Source organism: Triticum aestivum, chromosome 3B, assembly GCF_018294505.1.
Source record: "Triticum aestivum cultivar Chinese Spring chromosome 3B, IWGSC CS RefSeq v2.1, whole genome shotgun sequence".
In the NCBI taxonomy this organism is placed as follows: domain Eukaryota; kingdom Viridiplantae; phylum Streptophyta; class Magnoliopsida; order Poales; family Poaceae; genus Triticum; species Triticum aestivum.
In genome coordinates, this window is record NC_057801.1 from 812815386 (window position 1) to 812837701 (window position 22316).

The 22316-nt window shown below is 52.3% G+C and overlaps 1 protein-coding gene and 1 long non-coding RNA gene across 2 annotated transcripts; one reads left to right on the forward strand and one right to left on the reverse strand.

Annotated features, from left to right (window-relative positions):
- Window positions 1-14149: 14149 nt before the first annotated feature.
- On the forward strand, window positions 14150-16199 carry LOC123072601 (glucan endo-1,3-beta-glucosidase 8). The gene is made up of 2 exons (XM_044496183.1): window positions 14150-14845; window positions 14925-16199. The coding sequence occupies exons 1-2, from the start codon at window positions 14511-14513 to the stop codon at window positions 16084-16086; spliced, it is 1497 nt and encodes a 498-aa protein (XP_044352118.1). The 5' UTR covers window positions 14150-14510; the 3' UTR covers window positions 16087-16199.
- An 846-nt stretch (window positions 16200-17045) lies between these two features.
- On the reverse strand, window positions 17046-20195 carry LOC123072602 (uncharacterized). Its single transcript, XR_006435276.1, has 3 exons — window positions 19715-20195; window positions 19183-19270; window positions 17046-19042 (listed from the first exon to the last, which is right to left on the reverse strand). It is a non-coding gene; the product is annotated as an uncharacterized lncRNA (long non-coding RNA).
- Window positions 20196-22316: the final 2121 nt, after the last annotated feature.

The window sequence follows — 22316 nt, forward strand, 5'->3', positions numbered from 1 at the left end:
CCGCCACCGCCCCAGTCGCACTCGCCGCCGGTGTCGACCTTTGGCATGCACGCTTGGGTCATCCCAACTCCACCGTCCTTCGCCAGATTCTCAAGAGTTTTTCATTTTCATGTAATAAATTCGACGAGCACACTTGTCATGCTTGCCATCTCGGCAAACATGTTTGTCGACCGTTTAGCGAGTCAAACACTATTTCTTCTTTTCCGTTTCAGTTAATCCATAGTGATGTTTGGACATCTCCTATTGCGAGCAACACAGGCTTCATATATTATCTTGTTTTACTTGATGATTTCTATCACTTTGCGTGGACGTTTCCGCTCCGTCGCAAGTCCGATGTTCTTGCCACTCTTACGACCTTTTACTCCTACATCACCACCCAGTTTGGGCGACCTATTCTCGCGCTTCAAACTGACAACGGAAAAGAGTTTGACAACGCTGCCACGCGTCACCTTCTCGCATCTCACGGCACTACCTTTCGTCTCACATGCCCATACACATCCCAACAAAACGGCCGTGCCGAACGGATTCTCCGCACTCTTAACGACTGTGTCCGCACGTTGTTGTTTCACTCCAACATGCCCCCTTGGTTCTGGCCCGATGCTCTCGCAACTGCCACTCTCCTAGTTAACATTAGGCCATGTCGTCCTCGCCGGAACTTCACCCCACATCAACTTCTCTTCGGCTCTCCTGCATCCTATGATGGTCTTCGCATCTTCGGATGCTTGTGTTACCCTAACACTGCCGCCACTACACCACACAAAACTCGCTCCTCGCTCCGTAGCATGTATCTTCCTAGGCTACCCTCCCAACACCAAAGGTTACCGGTGCTACGACCCCGTCTCCCACCGAGTGTAGACCTCCCGACACGTGTACTTTGATGAGTGGATTTTTCCCTTTCACCAGGTACCGCCTTTTGCAGAGGACTCGGCGCTCCATGATGGTGTCTCGGACGCGGACCCAGTGTAGCCCCCGGCGCGGCCCCTTCTGGCCCCGGCGCGGCTCCCACAGGCGCCTCCCGGAGCGGCCTTGGCGCGCCCTCCCATGGCGGGCCCTCCTGCTATGCCCCCCACTGCGGGCCCCTCCACCGCGGCTCCCATTGCGGCCTCTCCGCTGCGGCCCCGGCTGCAGGCCCCTCGGCCTCGGTCCCAGCGCAGCCGTGCATGGCCCTGAGTGGCCCTTCGGCTACCACCCCGCCAGGCGACGTGGCCCGCCCCGCTCAGGTCGGCTCTGCTGTGATGCCGGGAGCGACGGACCCTCCACCAACCCCGTCTGTCCCTCCGGCCGGCCCCCCTCCTGCTGGCATGACGATGCGGTCTCGCGCCGGTATCCATCGTCCCAGCACGCGTTACGCCGCTGATGAGTACGGATGCGTGTGAAAGGATCGAGATGGACCTAGAGGGGGGGGGTGAATAGGTACAATTACAAATTTTAATTATTACTAAGCAATTTTAGGCAATAATGCGGAAAATGAAAGTGAGCCTAACAATTGCAAGTATGATACTAATGAGCTAAGCAAGATAATCAAGTGACACAAATATATGAGTAAGCAAGCACAAGATGAGATAAGTAAGTGCTAAGAGACAAGTAACCACAAGTAGAGAGTTGAGGTTAGGAATAACCGCAACTCCGAGAGACGAGGATGTAAGCCGATGTTCACTTCCTTGGAGGGAAGCTACGTCACCGTTTAGAGAGGTGGATGTTACCATGAAGGCACACCAACGCCACGAAGGCTCACTGTCGGTGTCAAAACCGGCAGATCTCGGGTAGGGGGTCCCGAACTGTGCGTCTAGGCGGATGGTAACAGGAGACAAGGGACACAATGTTTTACCCAGGTTCGGGCCCTCTTGATGGAGGTAAAACCCTATGTCCTGCTTGATTAATATTAATGATGTGTGTTACAAGAGTGGATCTACCACGAGATCAAAGAGGCTAAACCCTAGAAGCTAGCCTATGGTATGATTGTTGTTCGTCCTATGGACTAAAGCCATCCGGTTTATATAGACACCCGAGAGGGCTAGGGTTACACAGAGTCGGTTACAATGGTAGGAGATCTACATATCCGTATCGCCAAGCTTGCCTTCCACGCCAAGGAAAGTCCCACCCGGACACGGGACGAAGTCTTCAATCTTGTATCTTCATAGTCTTGGAGTCTGGCCGATGATGATAGTTCGGCTATCCGGACACCCTCTAGTCCAGGACTCCCTCAGTAGCCCCTGAACCAGGCTTCAATGACGACGAGTCCGGCGCGCATGTTATCTTCGGCATTGCAAGGCGGGTTCTTCCTCCGAATAATTTATAGAAGATTGTGAACACCAGATAGTGTCCGGCTCTGCAAAAATAAATTCCACATACCACCGTAGAGAGAATAATATTACACAAGTTCAATTTGCTGACGTATTTTGTGGCGTGACGTCACACCACTACCAAGACTTTACTCAAATTGTTTTTATTGTTCCACCTCCGCGCGTTTAGCGAAGCGGTTTCCTTGGCACGTCTTGTCGAAGCAGAGATCGTGTTCCCCTTATTCCGGGATTCCCATCAATACGGACGTGGGTAAGCCAACCGCACCGTTGATTGTGACACTTGGGAGATAAGCGAGTTTTACCAGGCCGGTGGGGACACATGTTTTTGTCCGCCCATATAAGGGGATAAAGATCCAACCCTTTTACCCGTGCCTTCTTCCTCCTTGGCTTATCCATGTCCGCGAACTCGAGCTCCAGCGCCCAAGTCCGCACTTCTCACCTCAACCTTCTCCAACTATGTCCGGAGCGGGAGGCAAGTGGATGTCCTCCTCTGTCACGGAGGGGCAGATCCAGAAGCTGCGCGACGCCGGATATTTGTCCAGCAACATCGCGCACCGGCTCCCCGATGAGGGAGAGCTCATTCCCACCCCCAGGCCCCATGAGAGGGTAGTATTTCTTCCCCATTTCCTCTGCGGACCGGGCTTCCCACTTCATCCCTTTGTCCGGGGGCTCATGTTCTACTACGGCCTAGATTTTCATGATCTGGCCCCGAATTTCATCCTCAACATCTCGGCGTTTATCGTCGTGTGCGAGGCCTTCCTCTGCATCCAGCCCCACTTCGGCTTGTGGCTCAAGACCTTCAGTGTCAAGCCGAAGGTTGTGAAGGGCAGCCAAGCGGAGTGTGGAGGCGCCATGGTGGGCAGGATGTCCCACGTTACTTGGCTGGAGGGCACTTTCGTGGAAATCATCAAGGGGTGGCAATCGGGGTGGTTCTACATCACCGAGCCGCGTGACCCTGATTGGGCAGCGGCCCCCGAATTCAGATCCGGCATCCCTACACGGCTCACCTCCTGGAAAGAGAGTGGCCGGATCTGGGGGGATTCGGAGGAGCTAACCGGACTCCAAGCCTGTATCCAGAAGCTGGTGGACAAGAAGCTCAAGCTTGTCAACGTAGTCCAGGTCATGCTCATCCGCCGGATTCTCCCGTGCCAACGACGGGGTTTTAACATGTGGGAGTTCGATCCGGCGCAGCACCAGACTCTGAGCGGGCTCTTCGACACTACGTACGAAGATGTCTGGAAGGTGCTGTTCAAGGGCGCAGAGGCTCCCGCATCCGCTACCGAAGATCGCGGATTCAGCTCGCAGCGTCCGGCTGACGAGGTAAGTGATTTTGTCCTTTACGAAACGCTTGTTTTCCATAGTTTGACTCTATGCGGGATCTAAACTCCCTTTACCTTTGACAGGACTGGCTGGCGAAGGCCGAACAGACCATCAGTCCGGCCCCACTGCCAGAGGACCCAATGGACGCCCGCCTAACGGGGCTGCTGGCTCCGGCACCCCACATGGTGCCGGAGAAGAAGGCCAAGAAGAAGGCCACGGGTACTCGAAAGAGTTCCCGTTTTCAAGTGTTATCGGATGATGAATCCGAGGCCGACTCCTCCCACCAAGGGGAGGAGGAGAAGAAGAAAGCATCTCCCCCAGCGGGGGGAGGGAAGAAAAGGAAGGCCTCCCCAACAAGGGAGGCCGAAGGGTCCAAGAAGGGAAAAACTCTTCCCTCGGACTGCTCTGCCAACGCCAGTGACAACGACGAGGACTGGCCTCCAAGGGCCAAGCCCCTAGCGAGATCGTAAGTATTCGGACTCCCGAATAACTTCAAGGTTTTTCTTTTTCGCCACATAATGTCTTTCTAATGCCACATACAACCCTGCAGTCCGCCCAAGGATGATCTTCCCGCTTCGTCGAGCGGGTCCTTAGGTGCGTCGGATATGGATTCTCTTCCGACCGCCTCCACCCCCCGTGACGCGGACGATGCCGAGGTGGGATCCCAGGAAGGGACCCACCAGGAGGAGGAGGGCCCAGAGGTGTCACAGGACAACCTCCCGGACTTTGCACCGGACTCGGCCTCGGAACCCACAGTGGCTCCGGAGTCCGGCGAGCGACCCCTTCGTAAGAAGGGCAAGACCATGACGCCGGCAACCTTCGTCCAGCTGGAGGCACCGGATAACTTGCTGGAGGCGCTCAATGGCGCCTCCATTGAAGAGGAGCACCGCACTGTTATGAGTGCGGTGATTCAGAAGGTTCAGCTCGCCAAGAGCGGGCTGACCGAAGCCTGCAGCAGCCTTCTAACAGGCTTTGAGGTAAGAATTCCGATATATATAAAATGGTACCACATAGACAATAGCCCCTGATGCTCGGTTCGGTGTTCGGAAAGAAAAGCCGGACTGAGGATCTAAAAAGATATACGCATGAGTCATAAAAAATAAGTCAATATGGGATTGCAGGCTGCGCTGCTGACCTCTGCCGCACGAACTGCGGAGGTCAATACTTTGAAGGAAAGCCTCGAGCGGTCCGAGAACGAGCTCGGCCATGCCAAGAAGCAGCTCGAGGACAAGGAAGGTGAGTTGCAAAAAAGAATGACAAGGATAATGTGGGTATTGCAGGGGCCACGAACGAGGTGGCGACCCTGAAAGAGGCGGTGGCCGTGGCCGAACGCAATGCGGCCGTGGAGCGCACCGAGCGAGAGAAGCAGGAGGCGCGGGTGGCGGAGGTATAGCAAGAGCTCCAAGATCTCGTGAAAAAACATGAGAGCCTGGAGCGTGACTCGAAGACTCGAGAGTCTGAGCTTGCAACGGCTCTTGAGAGTGCCAAAGCCGCTAAGGCCGAAGCCTACAAGGCCCTCCAGGAGATCGAGGCGGTGAAGAAAATAGCAGCGGGTAAGGCATTTTTCATGCAAAGTAAGCATGTGAGTGTTAATTACCTGTTGCTTACCCGAATTCGAAGCTCTCCAGGAGCGTTCGCAGATCTTCCTCGCAGCGTGTCTGATGCTGCCGCTTTCTACCGGGCCAAGGAGGGGAGCTCGACGGAGAAGGTATTCTGGTCTCAGTATGCTGAGGCCGGACATCCGGTGCCCCTTAGCGACCAGCTGAAGCAGCTGGTCGAGCTCCACAAGGCGGCCGAACAGGCCATGAGGGGCCTCATAGTTCGGCTGTGGCCTAAGGAGGCCATGCCTGGGAGCTACTTCGGTCTGGTGCGGTGGCTGGTGGATGCGTGCTCGTGGGTTGAAGTCATCAAGCACTCCGCTTGTATTGAAGGTGCCCGTCGGGCCCTTGCCCGCGCAAAGGTGCACTGGGGCAAGATGGATGCCCAGAAACTCGTGATGGACCCGCCACCAGAGGGCAAGGAGCATCGCACGCCCGAGATGTATTATAAGAGTGTGCTGAAGGGCGCCCGCACTATTGCGGGCGAGTGCTCCAAAGATGTAATATTTGAGTAGACTCGCATTTTGTTATCCTGTGCGCTGAAAACTTAGTTCATATGCGCTATGCAACGATTGTTAATTTAAAATATTATCTTCTGTGCGGCTGTTTATCAAATCTGAGAGATGGCAAGTCGTCGGCTTCAGCCCCCATGCCACGAGTGCTGGGGTGTTCGGGATAAACTTGAGCACTCTTGTTCCCATTTTTGGGTCCATCTAGGGAGGCGCTCAACACAGTGAACAAGGCAACCGGACTTATAATGCTTGAACTCTCACTTAGCCATAGAATTCTATAATTTTAAATTTCGGCGAAGCCCCTAGTCTTTGGAAGGCCGAATTTGGGGCGCTATCCACGCCTGGGCCGGACAAGATCCGGCTCCTCGCTCTAAGCGGCATAAGTCTTTAAGGACTCGCAAAAAACCTCTCGAACAGCGACCGGCTCTCGCCTCATCATGACGGTCAGTTTTAGCTTTCTCCACTGAGGCGTTAACCCAGCTCAATTGGGGCGCAATCGCAGTGGTTCTCCCAGTGCTACCTTAGCTGATACAACGGAACGTAAGGTACCAAAACATGCGAGCCGGGCAAACCCAACTATTGACCCAAGACATGATTCAGAGCCGATGCATATAATGCTATAAGTTCGGGGTGCCGCACTTGTGAAAGTGTTTGGACATATCACACCATGATGCGGGAAACATAAGCCCCTGGTGTGTTTTAACCGTACCAAAGTGTACGGATGCGACATGTCGTAAATGAACATATGTATAAAAAAGAAATGCAATTATAAGCAAAACGGTGCTGCATTGTTTTATTCAAGAAGTGCTGCTATGAATGCAGAACGATACAAATAGTGCGATAAGCAAGGGACGGGACTGTTAAACATGTCCCCCTCTAGGGGTAGGCTGCGGAGTGGTGTATAAAAAATGCTCGTAATGGAGACCACCTGTATATTCGTTGTAGCCTTTATCCTCCCCTGGCTGTTGCATCATGAGTTTGGCAGGTCTGCTACCAGACAGGGCCTCTGACGAACGGAGTCCTGTGGGTAAAAAATAAAAGGAAAAAAGAAAAAAAAGAACGACACAATTGAGAGACCCTGGTGTGGTTGAGCCGCAGTCTGGGCTTATCGTGGTCGTGCCCCTCTCCCCATGCCCATGGTATCTTCAGGGCGTAATGGTGTACGCGAAGGACCTGTTTTGACGTTTTACAGGGGCTGGGATTGGGGCCGCACTGCTACGCGTGCTCGGATCGTGCCAGGTGGTCTTGTTGTAGGTTACTCCGGGCGCGCTTAGCTGTGTTCGGCCGCTTAACGGCCGACTCGAGAATTGCCTTAAGAGGCTGCATTGTACTTCTGCCGCGAGAGCCGCTGTATGTTCCTCCGTTCGGAGAGAATGTTCAGTGTTTCTGTTGACCGTGATGACTCCTCGAGGGCCTGGCATCTTGAGCTTGAGGTATGCATAGTGCGGCACCGCGTTGAACTTTGCAAACGCGGTACATCCGAGCAGGGCATGATAGCCGCTGCGGAACGGAACTATGTCGAAGATTAACTCCTCGCTCCGGAAGTTATCCGGGGATCCGAAGACCACTTCCAGTGTAACTGAGCCTGTACAATTGGCTTCTACACCTGGTATGACGCCTTTAAAGGTCGTCTTGGTAGGTTTAATCCTTGAGGGGTCTATGCCCATTTTGCGCACTGTATCCTGATAAAGCAGGTTCAGGCTGCTGCCGCTGTCCATCAGGACTCTGGTGAGGTGAAATCTGTTGACGATTGGGTCTAGGACCAATGTGGCGAATCCGCCGTGGCGGATGCTGGTGGGGTGGTCCCTTCGGTCAAAAGTGATCGGGCAGGAGGACCATGGATTGAACTTCGGGGCAACTGGCTCCATCGCGTATACATCCCTGAGTGCATGCTTCCGCTCCCTTTTGGGTATGTGCGTTGCGTATATCATGTTCACCGTCCGCACCTGTGGGGGGAAACCCTTCTGTCCTCTATTGTTCGGCGGTCGGGTCTCTTCCTCGTCATCGCTATGCAGCCCCTTGTCATTGTTTTCGGCAATTAACTTGCCCGCCTGCTTGAATACCCAACAATCCCTGTTGGTGTGGTTGGCTGGTTTTTCGGGGGTGTCGTGTATCTGGCACGAGCGGTCGAGTATTCGGTCCAAATTGGACGGACCCGGAGTAGTTCTTTTGAATGTCTTTTTCCGCTGACCGGGTTTAGAGCCTCTGAATCCGGCATTGACCGCCGTATCCTCACTATTGTCGCCGTTGATGCGGCGCTTGTTTTTGTTACGACGCGACCTGCCATTTTGGTCCTTGAAATCCGGACTGCCAGAATTTTTGCTGAGGTTTTTGCTGCGTGCTAGCCAGCTGTCCTCACCCGCGCAGAAGCGGGTCATGAGTGATGTGAGGGCTGCCATGGATTTCGGCTTTTCCTGTCCCAGGTGCCGGGCAAGCCACTCGTCGCGGATGTTATGCTTGAAGGCCGCGAGGGCCTCCGCATCTGGACAGTCGACGATTTGGTTTTTCTTGGTTAAGAACCGTGTCCAGAATTGTCTGGCCGATTCGTCTGGCTACTGAATTATGTGGCTTAGGTCATCAGCATCTGGTGGTCGCACATACGTGCCTTGGAAGTTATCGAGGAATGCGGCTTCCAGGTCTTCCCAACTCCCAATTGACTCTGCTGGCAAGCTGTTAAGCCAATGTCGGGCTGGTCCTTTAAGCTTGAGGGGGAGATATTTGATGGCGTGAAGATCGTCACCGCGGGCCATGTGGATGTGAAGAAGATAGTCTTCGATCCAAACCGCGGGGTCTGTTGTGCCATCGTAAGATTCGATATTCACGGGTTTAAACCCTTCGGGGATTTGATGATCCATTACTTCATCTGTGAAGCATAGTGGGTGTGCGGCGCCTCTGTATTGGGCGATATCACCACGGAGCTCAAAGGAGCTTTGTCTGTTTTGTTCGGCCCGGCCGGACTTACTGTGTCCGGCGCGATGGTTGTCGTCACGTACCGTGGGGCGCCCACGCGATCCATAGATCGATCTTGATTGTCTTGACTTATCCTCCAATATATCTCACAAGTCCGGAGTGTTCCCCTGTGGCCTTGTGCTTTTCGAGTGATGCCGGGGTACGGGTCTAGTGAAGGGCCTAGAGGCCTCTCTGTTGCGACCACGGGGTGGTCGGTCAGCCGTATTGTCTCCTGGTGATGCGGGTTCATACACTTCCTCCTCTAATCGGGGGAGCAGTTTGCATTTAGGGTAGCTTTTGGAGGGGCGTTCGAGCTCATGCTCTTCGGCCGCGAGGACTTCAGTCCATCTGTCGGCTAGCAGATCTTGATCAGCTCTAAGCTGTTGCTGCTTTTTCTTGAGGCTGTTCGCCATGGCCATAAGCCTGTGTTTAAAACGCTCTTGTTTGACCGGATCCTCAGGCACGACGGATTCATCGTCGTCGAGGCTTGCCTCGTTTCCGGAGGGAGGCATATAATCCTCTACCTCTTCTTCTGCCGCTCTCTCATGAGGGCTGGCGTCTCCGTCCTCCTGCGCTGGATCTTGCTGGAGTGGGTTGTCTTCGGCACTGTCCGGTGTATTATTATCTTCGGTGTCGGAATCTTCATTCTTGCTGTGGCGGGATTTAGAGCGGCGCCGCTACCGCCGACGCTTGGGCTGTTTCTTGGAGGGGTCATCCTCCGCTGTTCCTTCGTCATTCCCATCCTTTGGGATATCCACCATGTATATGTCATATGATGAGGTGGCTTTCCAGTGCCCGGTGGGCGCTGGTTCTTGGTCGTCTCCGGCATCGTCGTCCATACCGTCGATGTCTTCGGAGTCGTAGTCTAGCATGTCGGTTAGATCGTCGACAGCGGCTACCAAGTGGGTGGTGGGTGGGCTTTGAATTTCTTCGTCGTCCGCATCCCAACCGTCCTGACCACAGTCCGGCCAGGGCTCTCTTGATAACGAGAGATACTTTAGCAAACTCAAGATGTCGTCGAAAGGTGAGTGTTGAAAGATGTCCGCTGCGGTGAACTCCATGATCGGCGCCCAATCGGATTCGATTGGAGGGGGCGCGGGAGGTTCGGAGTTCGGCGAGGAGTCCGGCAACTCGGAGTCACGAGCTTTATGAGGGACAAGATCAGTATTCGGCTCTATCACCGTAGAGGTTGCAGCCCCCGAGGCGGTGTCTAGCCATCCGTCCTCGATCTGCGCAGCCGTCTCCGAATTGAAGATCGGAGCGGGTTCGAGTGCGGCCTCCAGGGTAATGTCCAGCTGCGGAGCTAAATCATGCTCGCCGTGACAGTGCGGCACGCCCGGCTGTGGCTCGAATCCACCGAGGATCAAGTCCCCGCAGATGTCAGCTGTGAAGTTCAAACTTCCAAATCTGACCTGACGGCCAGGGGCGTAGCTTTCGATCTGCTCCAGACGGCCAAGCGAATTGGCCCGCAGTGCAAAGCCGCCGAATACGAAGATCTGTCCGGGGAGAAAGGTCTCACCCGGGACTACGTCGTTGATGATGGTCGAAGAAGCCATCGAGCCTATCGGTAACGACACAGAGGAACTCTCAATGAAAGCACCAATGTCGGTGTCAAAACCGGCGGATCTCGGGTAGGGGGTCCCGAACTGTGCATCTAGGAGGATGGTAATAGGAGACAAGGGACACGATGTTTTACCCAGGTTCGGGCCCTCTTGATGGAGGTAAAACCCTATGTCCTGCTTGATTAATATTGATGATGTGTGTTACAAGAGTGGACCTACCACGAGATCAAAGAGGCTAAACCCTAGAAGCTAGCCTATGGTATGATTGTTGTTCGTCCTATGGACTAAAGCCATCCGATTTATATAGACACCGGAGAGGGCTAGGGTTACACAGAGTCGGTTACAATGGTAGGAGATCTACATATCCGTATCGCCAAGCTTGCCTTCCACGCCAAGGAAAGTCCCATCCGGACACGGGATGAAGTCTTCAATCTTGTATCTTCATAGTCTTGGAGTCCGGCCGATGACGATAGTTCGGCTATCCGGACACCCCCTAGTCCAGGACTCCCTCACTCACCCTATTCTCTCCTTGAGACAACACCACGAAGGCGTTTCTCAACCACTAGTGGTAGACCTTGGGGTGGTCTCCAAACCCTCACAAACTTTCCGGGGGAAATCACAATGGTCGATTCCTCGCCGGAGCACTCCTACCGCCTAGGAGTCTCCAACCTCCAAGAGTAACAAGAAGCACCACAAAAACAAGGGGGGAATCAACTTTCGCTTTGGTGAATGTGTAGATCAAGAACTTCTCCTTCGCTTCCCAAAAGATCAAGAACTTTGGTTGGCTAGGAAGGGAGATCTCCAAGAAATCGAGGTCTGAAAATGGAGGTGAGAGAAATGGAGTCGTCAAGTCCTTCGTGAGGAAGAAGACGACTATTTATAGGTGGGGATGAAATCTGGCCATTGGAGGTAGATTTCTGCGTAGCCCGGAAGTTCCGGACACAGACGGAAGTTCCGGCCAGGTTCTGGGCTACACAGAGAGTTTGCACCACTCAGTAGTACCCCGGAAGCTGCAGAAACCGGGGACGGAAATTCCGGAGCCCGGAACTTCCGGCCGCCCTGGAAGTTCCGGGCTATGGAAGTTCCGGTCAGGGTCCGGCGAGGTTCCGGGCTACACAGAGAGGTTGCACAAAAGTGCAGTTTCTCTGGGTACCTCGGAAGCTTCCCGGACCCTTCCCGGACATTCCGGTCCCCGGAAGTTTCGGCCGTCCCGGAAGTTCCGGCCTGAACAGAAACTTGGCACTAGGATTTTTAGATCAATGTGAGAAGGTAAGTTGATTCCCCGGATGTTTTTATGATGCACCCCCTCTTAATAGTGCGGATGCCCTAAGGACTCAAGAAATAAGAAAACTTTAAGGCACTCTTCTCTTCTTGAGCGCACCGCTTCCCCTTTTTACAATAAGAGAGGAAATAACCATCCATGCTTCACTTTTAGCTTAATCAGGGCTGTTAACACTTAGAGCATGTGGTTAGAAACACAAATGAAGTTGTCATCAATGTCAAAAATACTTTAGTGCAATGTTGCACTTTCAGCGTGGTGTCGACATCATCCTCTCCACCGTCGCCCATACCCTCGTCCGCACGCGCTGACCTCCGTGATCCACATTGGCTCGCCGTGATGCGCGAGGAGTTTGATGCGTTGCAGCGCAACCGCACGTGGAATCTTGTGCCGCGACCCCCTCACGCCAACGTCATCGGTGGCAAATGGGTGTTTCGCCATAAGACCAACCCGGACGGTTCTCTCGAGCGCTACAAGGCTTGCTGGGTGGTGCGCGGCTTCCGCCAGCGCGCCGGAGTGGACTTCACCGGCACCTCCGCACCGGTTGTTAAACTGTGCACGATTCGTACGGTGCTTCAGCTAGCGGTCTCCCGTGCCTGGCCTGTGCACCAGTTGGATGTCTCCAACGCTTTCTTGCACGACCACCTCACAGAATGGGTCTTCTGCGAGCAGCCGACTGGTTTCGTCGACGCCAAGCATCCCGATAATGTCTGCCTGCTCTCTCGGTCCCTTTATGGACTGAAGCAGGCCCCCAGGGCGTGGTACCAGCGGATGGCTGGGTTCTTACAACAACTTGGTTTTCACACAACCCGCTCCGACGCATCACTGTTCGTCTATCATCAGGGCACTGCTACTGCATACCTGCTACTCTATATGGACGACATTATCCTGACTGCATCCTCGTCCGAGCTTCTTCAGCAGCTCACGGCTCGTCTTCGTGACGAGTTTGCCCTCAAGGATCTGGGAGCGCTGCACTACTTCTTTGGCATCGAGGTCGTCCGACGTGACGACGGGTTCTTTCTGCACCAGCAGAAGTACGCTCATGAGCTTCTTGAGCGCACGGGTATGCTTAATTGCAAAACCGCGTACACGCCTGTTGACACCAAGGCGAAGGTTTCTGCCTTGGAGGGTTCTCCTGCTCCGGATACGGCGTTCTACCGCTCCATCGTCGGCGCCCTGCAGTATCTCACCCTCACTCGGCCTGACTTGTAGTATGCAGTCCAGCAGGTGTGCCTCCACATGCACTCCCCGCGTGATTCTCATTAGACTCTTGTGAAGCGTATTCTTCGGTATATACGCGACACTATGACCATGGGACTCACCCTGACGGCCTCCTCCTCCATAGACATGGTCGCCTACTCCGACGCTGATTGGGCTGGCTGCCCGGACACGCGTCGCTCTACGTGAGGCTATTGTGTCTACCTCGGGCCCTCACTGATATCGTGGTCGTCTAAACGACGACCCACGGCCTCTCGGTCGAGTGCCGAGGCGGAGTATCGGGTAGTGGCTAACGCCGTTGCTGAGTGCTCTTGGCTCCGTCAGCTTCTTCAGGAGTTGCTTTGTGTGGTTCCCAAGGCCATGATCATCTACTGTGACGACGTCTCCGCCGTCTACCTCTCCGCTAACCCCATCCACCATCGCCATACGAAGCATATTGAGATCGACATTCACTTCGTTCGCGAGCAGGTGGCTCTCGGGAAGGTTCGTGTTCTACACGTTCCTACCACACAGCAGTTTGCCGATGTCATGACTAAGGGACTACCGACCTCAGTCTTTGAGGAGTTTTGGTCCAGTCTCTGTGTCTCCGGCGACGCTTCGACTGCGCGGGGGGGGGGGGGGGGGTTGAGTGTACGTTGTACACTGCATATGTATAGGACTAGGGTCTGTATTTATACCTTGTATCTCTCTCTCTCCCCCCTTATGTTTGTATATCTTGGGAGACAAATAGAGGCCGGTCCACGCTGTACCTATACATGTGCACCATGCACACGATCAATGATTATCGATTCGTGCAATCTCATTCTTCCTAACTAACATGGTTGATCGATGTAATACTGGTTAACTCAAGGCTTTGTTAAATCAAAGTCGGGCTAGGTTCGAGTCTCTTCTTGGGTCAGCTGATGTCTTTTCTCTAAAAGGTGTTAAATCAAGGAATTCAATAACTCCCGAACGTTCGGATTTTGAGCATTTCGTTCCGAATGTGTTTACATGGCAACTTTAGTTCATATGGGATGGCAACTTTATTTCATAGGGGATGGCAACTTTGTCCTTTTTCATTTTTTTTGTTAGAAAATTGCCATGTTTCCCTAATCTCACGCAAACTAAACTTGCCATCCAAATCGTTCGGGTTGCCATGCTTAACCCCCGAACGTTCCGGAGTTATCATTACCGTAAATCAAAGTCGGGCTAGGTTCGAGTCTCTTCTTGGGGTCAGCCGATGTCTTTTCTCTAAAAGGAAAACCGAAGCAAACAATGAACCAGCGAAGTATGAATATGGGCTGGTCGAGCCCCGCAGCGCGTAGGAAATCCTTCAGTCGAGACGTACGTGCTTTCCATCTCGTGTTGAGCGAGATATATTTCTCGCAGCTCCCACTTCCCCCGCGGCCTCTTCGGTTGAGTTGGGGTCGTTCGTTCCCACGTCCGATTTATAGAGGACAAACTAACCGCCACCTCTCCCGATCCAGACGGCTGGTGGTTACCTCCACGCCGTGGTACGTGGCTGGCGACGCCATTGATTGTCCCGGCGTCGCCGCTCCCCATTTGCTTTTCCCGGGCCATAGCAGCCCGTCCGGCAGGCCGGCCGGCCGATAGAGCTCCAAAAAGTTGCGGTTGTTCAACCCACCAGCCATAGATCGGTCGCTGGAAAAGTTCTCCAATTTATTTTGGAGGCACGTACACGCGGCACGCGTCGCGTCTCGGTTGGTTTCGTTCCTCTATTAAGCGCGCGCGGCGTTTTAATTTCTTGGCCATCTCCACCGGGCAGAGCAATGGCGTGCTGCGCTGCGGTGGTGGCGGTGGTGCTGGCGGCCGCGGTGGCGGGGGCGCCGGTGGAGGGGCTCGGCGTGAACTGGGGCACCTTGGCCACGCGCCGGCTGCCGCCCAAGGTGATGGCCCGGCTGCTCAAGGACAACGGGTTCAAAAAGGTGAAGATCTTCGACGCCGACGAGGCCACCATGATGGGGCTCGCCGGGACCGGCATCGAGACCATGATCGCCGTGCCCAACGACATGCTCGCCGCCGTGGCCGCCGACTACCGGCGCGCCAAGGAATGGGTCAAGATGAACGTCACTAAGTACGACTACCATGGCGGAGTCAACATCAAGTACGTGCGAGGCTTGCAGTTACTTACTTCGTCGTTTTCATCCGTCTTTCTCGCAACTGATCTGTTCTTGATCCATCAGATTCGTGGCGATCGGGAACGAGCCGTTCCTGACGGCGTACAACGGCACCTACGACAACGTCACCGTGCCGGCGCTCAAGAACATCCAGCGCGCGCTCGACGAGGCCGGCCATGGGTCGGCCATCAAGGCGACTGTCCCCGTGAACGCCGACGTCTACGACTCTCCGGCCAGCAACCCCGTCCCGTCGGCGGGGAAGTTCCGCGACGACGTCGCCGCCATCATCACCGACATGGTCAAATTCCTCAACCACAGCGGCGCGCCCTTCAGCGTCAACATCTACCCGTTCCTCAGCCTCTACGGCAACGACAACTTCCCCATCGACTACGCCTTCTTCGACGGCGCGCCTCCCACGCCCGTGATCGACAACGGCGTCAACTACACCAACGTGTTCGACGCCAACTTCGACACCCTCGTCTCCGCGCTCGACAAGATCGGGTTCGGGAGCATGCCGGTGGTGATCGGCGAGGTCGGCTGGCCCACGGACGGCGACAAGCACGCCACGGTGCCCTACGCCGAGAGGTTCTACAACGGGCTGCTCAAGCGGCTCGCGGCGCGGCAGGGCACGCCCCTGCGGCCGCGCGCCAGCATCGATGTCTACCTCTTCGGGCTCATGGACGAGGACGCCAAGAGCGTGGCCCCCGGCAACTTCGAGCGCCACTGGGGCATCTTCACCTTCGACGGCCGCCCAAAGTTCCCGCTGGACCTCCGCGGCAACGGGCGGCCGGCCATGCCGGCGGGGGCCAGGGGCGTGCAGTACCTGCCGCGGCGGTGGTGCGTGCTCAACCCCAACGCTTCCACCAACGCGACCGCCGTCGCGGAGAACGTGGCCTACGCGTGCTCGCGCGCCGACTGCACGCCCCTCGGCTACGCCTGCAGCTGCGGCGCGCTGGACGCCGCCGGGAACGCCTCCTACGCGTTCAACGCCTACTACCAGGCGCAGGGGCAGGTGCCATTGGCGTGCGACTTCCAGGGCCTCGCCGTCGTCACCGACAAGGACGTGTCACGGCCACCCTGCAACTTCACCGTGCAAGTAGTCGCCGAGTCGCGCGCCACGGCGGTCACCACCAACACCACCGCCGCCGAGTCTATGGCCCCCGACGCGGCCGCGGCGCGGCTGACCGCCGCCGTGATGGCTTTCTTGCTTGTGCTCGTCTCCGCATAAGGGCAAGGAATAAGTGTTTTGTAGATACTGGGTGGCAGTGAAAATGATGTACGTTACCTTAATCAATTGGTTGATGCTCGTGCTAAATTAATTATTACCATAGTACGGTCTCTTCCCTTCACTAGTAAATGTGCACGTGCAACGCACGTCTCAACTAATATTACAATCATATGTGAAAAAGGATATTGTTTGTTATAATTAGTACCCTCAACCCGAACATATGCTACTACCGTACATCCATTTTAAATTATGTATATAATTAAGATCCATTTATACAAATCTGTTAATAGAAACAATATTGATTTATACACCTAAATGAAGCAAGCATTCAGATATGACATTCATTTCCAAAGCAACAGCGGAAGAATTCTTAACTCTCAAGATTGAAGGCTCTGTTGTATTATCAGGGATGTGCCTGCAAACTTCTTTAGTCATCAATCCACAATATATGCATTTCTATTGTAAAATAATTCCTTGCAGGGTACACTTATGTAGCTAACATGCATTTCTACATCACATTATTATTATCAATGATTGCTAACTTCTCTAACTTCCTCTCCATTTCTAGAACATGACACATATGCAGGAGCAGAGAAGAAAACCCAGATGGTTACAGTGGCGAAGAAGATGACAATGACTCAGAGAAGCACCTACAGTGACAGTCGTATGGCCGAGTTTGAGCAGCACCAAGACCATACGCCCCTCAAACATTAATGAAAAACTTGGTCATTATTTTTGTTCTGGCCAACAGGTCAGCCCCACTTGCCCCCTCAAACTTTAATGAAAAACTTGGTCATTATTCTTGCTCCGGCAAACAGGTTAGCCCGACTTACCTTCCCTGCCTCATCACCAAGGTAGATAATAACATAGTAGCATACAAAAACCCGGACATCAGCAAAGCAGGTTGCACACTTTGTAAACTGATGACATCATGATAGTGAAAGGTTATTTTACAGCTAACATGAAGTCAATCACCGTATGCCTTTAAAAAATGCTTTTCAATATACCCAGTTATTACGTGCTTTGTCTGCAGTACCAAATTATCAGTCCAACTAAAAGAACTAACTTAAAATATATGGATGGCATATCAGAACAAGTACTTGCTTGATGAGATACATAAACACAATATTCAAATAACCCGTGAGAGAATTATCTAACCATAAACACAATATTCATCAAATAATTAACTATGCGGCAATAATCCTATTACATTACTGCCCACCAAACTCAGAGAAGTAGTTTAGTTGCATTACTTCTTGCCATGGATTGATAGCAGTAAGGACAACTGATAATCCAAAATAATGAAGTTGGAAAAAACATAAGTTGGGGCATACTGATTTACTGATCTTATGGGTGACTGTATCAGGTCAAATAATGGTGGGCAAGCACTGAGACGTCTGTCTTGTCCGTTGGGTGAACAATTGCAATGGAGAACTAATGTGGGAGGTGTCCTAGAGCAGCATCAACACTGTACTGCAAATAAATTAACCCATCAGAAGTTCTAAAATGACCCAAAGAATCAGAGAATGAGGAAATGGAGAGGGCTACATACATATGTCAAGTTGATACCTGAAACCAGTCATTTGGATCACAAATACTACTCAGTCAGCTTGAACCTAAAATAAGAACCAAGATGAGGGAAGCTGCCGACCTTGAAATAGAAACAATATGAAGATCATGTGTCTCAAAAATCTTGTTTGCACATGGTAGTGAACTACTTATTTACAACAATTTTTCTTTTTTGGTATATATGAGATATTGGGTATCAATTGCTAGCTATCTACACAACACTAACATATGTGAGCCGCTAGATAGAATCAAGTGCAAACAAGATCTGTAGGTAATCACATCTATAATAATTTGGTGGAAAAAATCAAGCCATCGTGATCCCATTGACATGTTAAAACTTGCATCAAAATTCAAACATAGTACAAATATCATTTTGAAAATGAGCATCATAAAATTCAGAAAAAATATTGATCCAATGGATAACTCAAAACACAGAGCAATCATTTGCACACTCAAATATTGATCCAATGGATAACTCAAATATTGATCCAGAGAAGGCACCTACAGTGACAGTCGTATGACCGAGTTTGACCTCACTATTATTATTAATGAGTAAAGATAAGAAGAAAGTCATTTGCACACTCCGCAAATATAAGAAAACTAATGCAGAATATAGTCTTGGTTTGATAGAGCAATCAGTCTTGGTTTGATGTGCTTGGTCAGAAGTAGCAGAGCGGGACTGGAGGACAGCACAACATCCAGGGCAGTGGATAGTTCATCTGCTCAGTCAGAAGGTGCACGTGACGTAGTTGACTGATGGTATTGAGGCTAGAAATATTGAAGGAAGTGATTACAATGAGATGTTAACTGAACCAAATCGGGATCAGAAAAGATATTTTTACCCTAACCAACATGCTATTATCATGTCCTATATAAAAAGTTTCAAATAGTGAATCATTCTCAGCTAAAAACAGTGACCCTCACAATCTGTATCCATTGCATGTAGAGAACTTCCTAATATAAAGATGCAGGCAAACTCACTCACAAATTTCTAATTATAATGCTACCGAATATCAGGAAACAAGACTAAAACCAAAAAATGATTCCATCAATAGCCTCTTCTCCTTTCTTGTGAATCCTGACTATATATAGCTAAAGGAGAAGAATATTGATATGTTGCCAGTCGTATAAAATAGAGCTAATTACTAAAGCTTCTAAAGTAAGGATCAGAGGCCGATGCATGTCTTGACTAATATGAAATGCGCATATCCAAAACAAAACTTTAGAGCCTTTAAGAAATAAGATATGTGAGTATCTGACAAACGCAATAACAGTGAAGGCACAAAACAAAAGAGATAGTTAAAACTCAGATATGGCAAGCTGGCAGTTTTGTCCCTGACCACTATGAAGAGGGCATCTTTGTCCCCTATGAAGAAACAAGTCAGACCTGCATATATATGTCCAATTTTCATACATCTCCAGAGCAAAACAAACAAGATGAAAGATTGTACTTCTGAAATCATCATGTTGCAAAAAGAATAGTGAAATATAATAGCAGATGGTAACACATAGAAGAATGTTTATTACCCCTTCTCTCATGTCCTTGCTGATGACTTTGCCATTTCAAAAATCTTCCTTCAGCCTTCCATTTGACCATACTTCTGAAATCATCATACTGCAAAAAGAAACACCAAATTCAGCAAGCCAAAAGTTCATTTCTTCTATTTTACCAAACTATAAATTCAGAAGTTAGGTCTCAAAAGTTCAGCGAACCAAAAGTTTATTCCAGTCAATTTTTTGTGGGAAATCCTATATCGCTTGGACGCACAAGTCCAGCCATGGATTTGCATTGTCCATCCTATAATACTGTCCATATCTACATCAAGTAGTAGATGTCTTGCTATCTTGTAATTTGCATCTTTAAGTTGGATTAGTTCTCACTTTCATCTAAAAATCAATGCATCTGTCGTCATATAATATGAAATTCACAGAGATTAGCTGATGTATTGTTCTTCAATTCCTTCTCCCACATATTACAATTGGGAATACAAATGACTCCTTGGAAATTCGATGAACAGAAAAAAATGTTGATTGAAGAGAGGAAGCTTCACTATATTACCATGGGCGTGTGACGAACAGCTTGTTGGCCAGGGCTGGACTTCGTCGTCTGCTTGGGCCGACATGGCGGATGCATGAGGAGTGGAGAGAGCCCGCATCCGGCGGAAGCAAGGCAGGTAAGCCAGCAACTGGCGTCGGCCACGCTCCTGGGCAACACAGTCCGTGCCTCAGCGCTGTTGCAGCAAGCATTCGCCGCGCGCCCGCGCCAAGCCGACCGGAACCAGGTGCCCCGTCGTTGACCTCCTTGGGGCTGGCCCTAGCTTCACTCCGGCGCGCCCTCCGGCGGCGGCGGCGAGACATGGAGGAGTTAGGGGATGGAAGGGGTGGTGGCTAGGTTTCTCTCCCGAGACACATGGAGGAGTTGGCCCTAGCTTCGCCCAGGAGCGCACTCCGGCGGCGGCGGTGAGACATGGAGGAGGTAGGGGAGGGAAGGAGTGGCGGCTAGGGTTCTCCCCCGAGACTCATGGAGGCGACGCGGTGGCTGCGATATGGAGAGCCCTTTTGCGTTGACGAAGCGTTGTACGCGGACGCGGCGTGGAATATTCCTCCGCCGGTGGAGTGCGTTCAGCCCTAGTAAATTGCTAATTGCACACATAGCTTGGGATTAGACTAACTGTAACCATTAGATTTTATTTAGTGGGGCTAATCTGACGGTGGTAATTAGGCTGGGTACATCTGCAGGTGGCATTAAGAAAGAATTAGTTTGATTGTTTAATAGTAAGTATAGATATAGATAACCATTAGATTTTATTTAGTGGGGCTAATCTGACGGTGGTAATTAGGCTGGGTACATCTGCGGGTGGCATTAAGAAAGAATTAGTTTGATTGTTTAATAGTAGTATAGATTAGTGGGGCTAATCTGACGGTGGTAATTAGGCTGGGTACATCTGCGGGTGGCATTAAGAAAGAATTAGTTTGATTGTTTAATAGTAGTATAGATAAGCCAGTCAGTCAGTCAGCATCTAATCAGAATAAAAGGTGGGGAGAGCGAGGGAGCGAGAGAGCGAGCCCCGCTGTGCGTCACTCCGACGCCGGCGTCCACCCCTTCGCCGGGCGCCCCTCGGCCCCGGCGTCCCCCTCCCCTCCGTCCCCCCGTGCGTTGGGTGTTCCTCCCCGCCGTGCGCCTCCTCCGACCCCCACGTGTGCCATGGGATCTAGCCCCAGATCCATCACCTCTGCCTTCCAAGGGGAGCGACCGGTCGTCTCCGGCCTCGGCCTCTCGTTCGCGTCGGCGTCTGAGAGCTCGGCCGGGGGCGGGGCCCCTGTTGTTCGGTCGGGGGAGGGGCTCGAGGGCGGCCCATCGCGGCGGATCTCGCCATGGCAGGCTGCACCCTCCTCCAAGAAGACGCTTTGGAAGCGCCGCCTCGAGGAGTGGCCGCCGGCGGAGCTTTCCAGGCGCCCTTCGCCTGATCGCAAGGAGGTCTCGCCGGAGATGCGTGACAGATGCTTCAAGTGCTTGGAGAAGGGCCACTTCCTCAAGGACTGCTCGAACAAGGTGGTGTGCCTTCGTTGCGGTCTGTCCGGCCATGTCGCAAGTCAGTGCAAGAGGCCTCGCAGTCCATCGCCGGTGGAGGAGCTCAGGCATGCCGCCGCTGCTAAGGTTGCTAGAGGCGCTTCGGGCTCTCGTGTGGAGGTGTGTCGGGCTCGTCTTGGCCGCGTCTGTCGGCGCCGAGCGCGCCGCTCCCTCCCTCGCCTCGCCTTCAGGTGCCGCACCGGTGGCGGTCTGGCCTCGCCCGGCGGACCCACGCCTGGTGGTCGCCCCCGATCTGGAGATGGTGCCGGCGGAGCTCTGCGTGGTGAGGCGGTCGAGCGCTATGGTGGAGCTGGAGGGGCGTTGTCGTGGAATTGTCACGTCAGATGTCCTCGTGAAAGGACTTAGTTGTGGAGCCATCGCAACTAGGAAGCTTGAAGGGGTTAATCGGGACAAAGGACACGAGAGGTTTTATACTAGTTCGGCCCCTTACGGTGAAGGTAAGGCCTACGTCTAGTTGCGTTGGTATTGATGTTTCGATGGCCAGGAGTGAGATACGCTATGCCTGGCTCTCGATGAGTTGTTTCTTGCCCTAAGTCGCCCGCAGGTCGTCCCCTTATATACACGGGTTGACGCCCTGCGGCTTACAGAGTCCCGGCCGGCTTATACACAATGTCCGGCTCGGCGACTAGTTAAGTCTACCTTATGATACAAGTATATTACTATGGCGGTTTACTACAACGGGCCTTAAGTCGCCTGTGGGCCTTAAGCTCTTGATGGACCGCCACCTTCATACTTTATTCTTGGGCTTCTCTCTGGTGAATCTTCTTTGCGTAACCCGGCCCCTCCTAGGCGGCTTACACAAATAATTATATCCCCAACATTAGGCCCCAGATTGATTTGAACCTGTTCATGTCAATCCTAAAATACCTTATGAACTGTCCTGCAGTCTCTTGTCTTCCACGAAGAATTTTAACCCGCCGTGACGTCATCATCTGGATCCGGGTTAAATCACCATGACGTCATCTTCAATAAAGCTTATTTTTATTTCGTCATATTTTCAACGGATCTTTGTCTTTACTGACCATCCCGAGAATCGAGGCGCCAGAGCCGTTGGATAATAAATGTTATC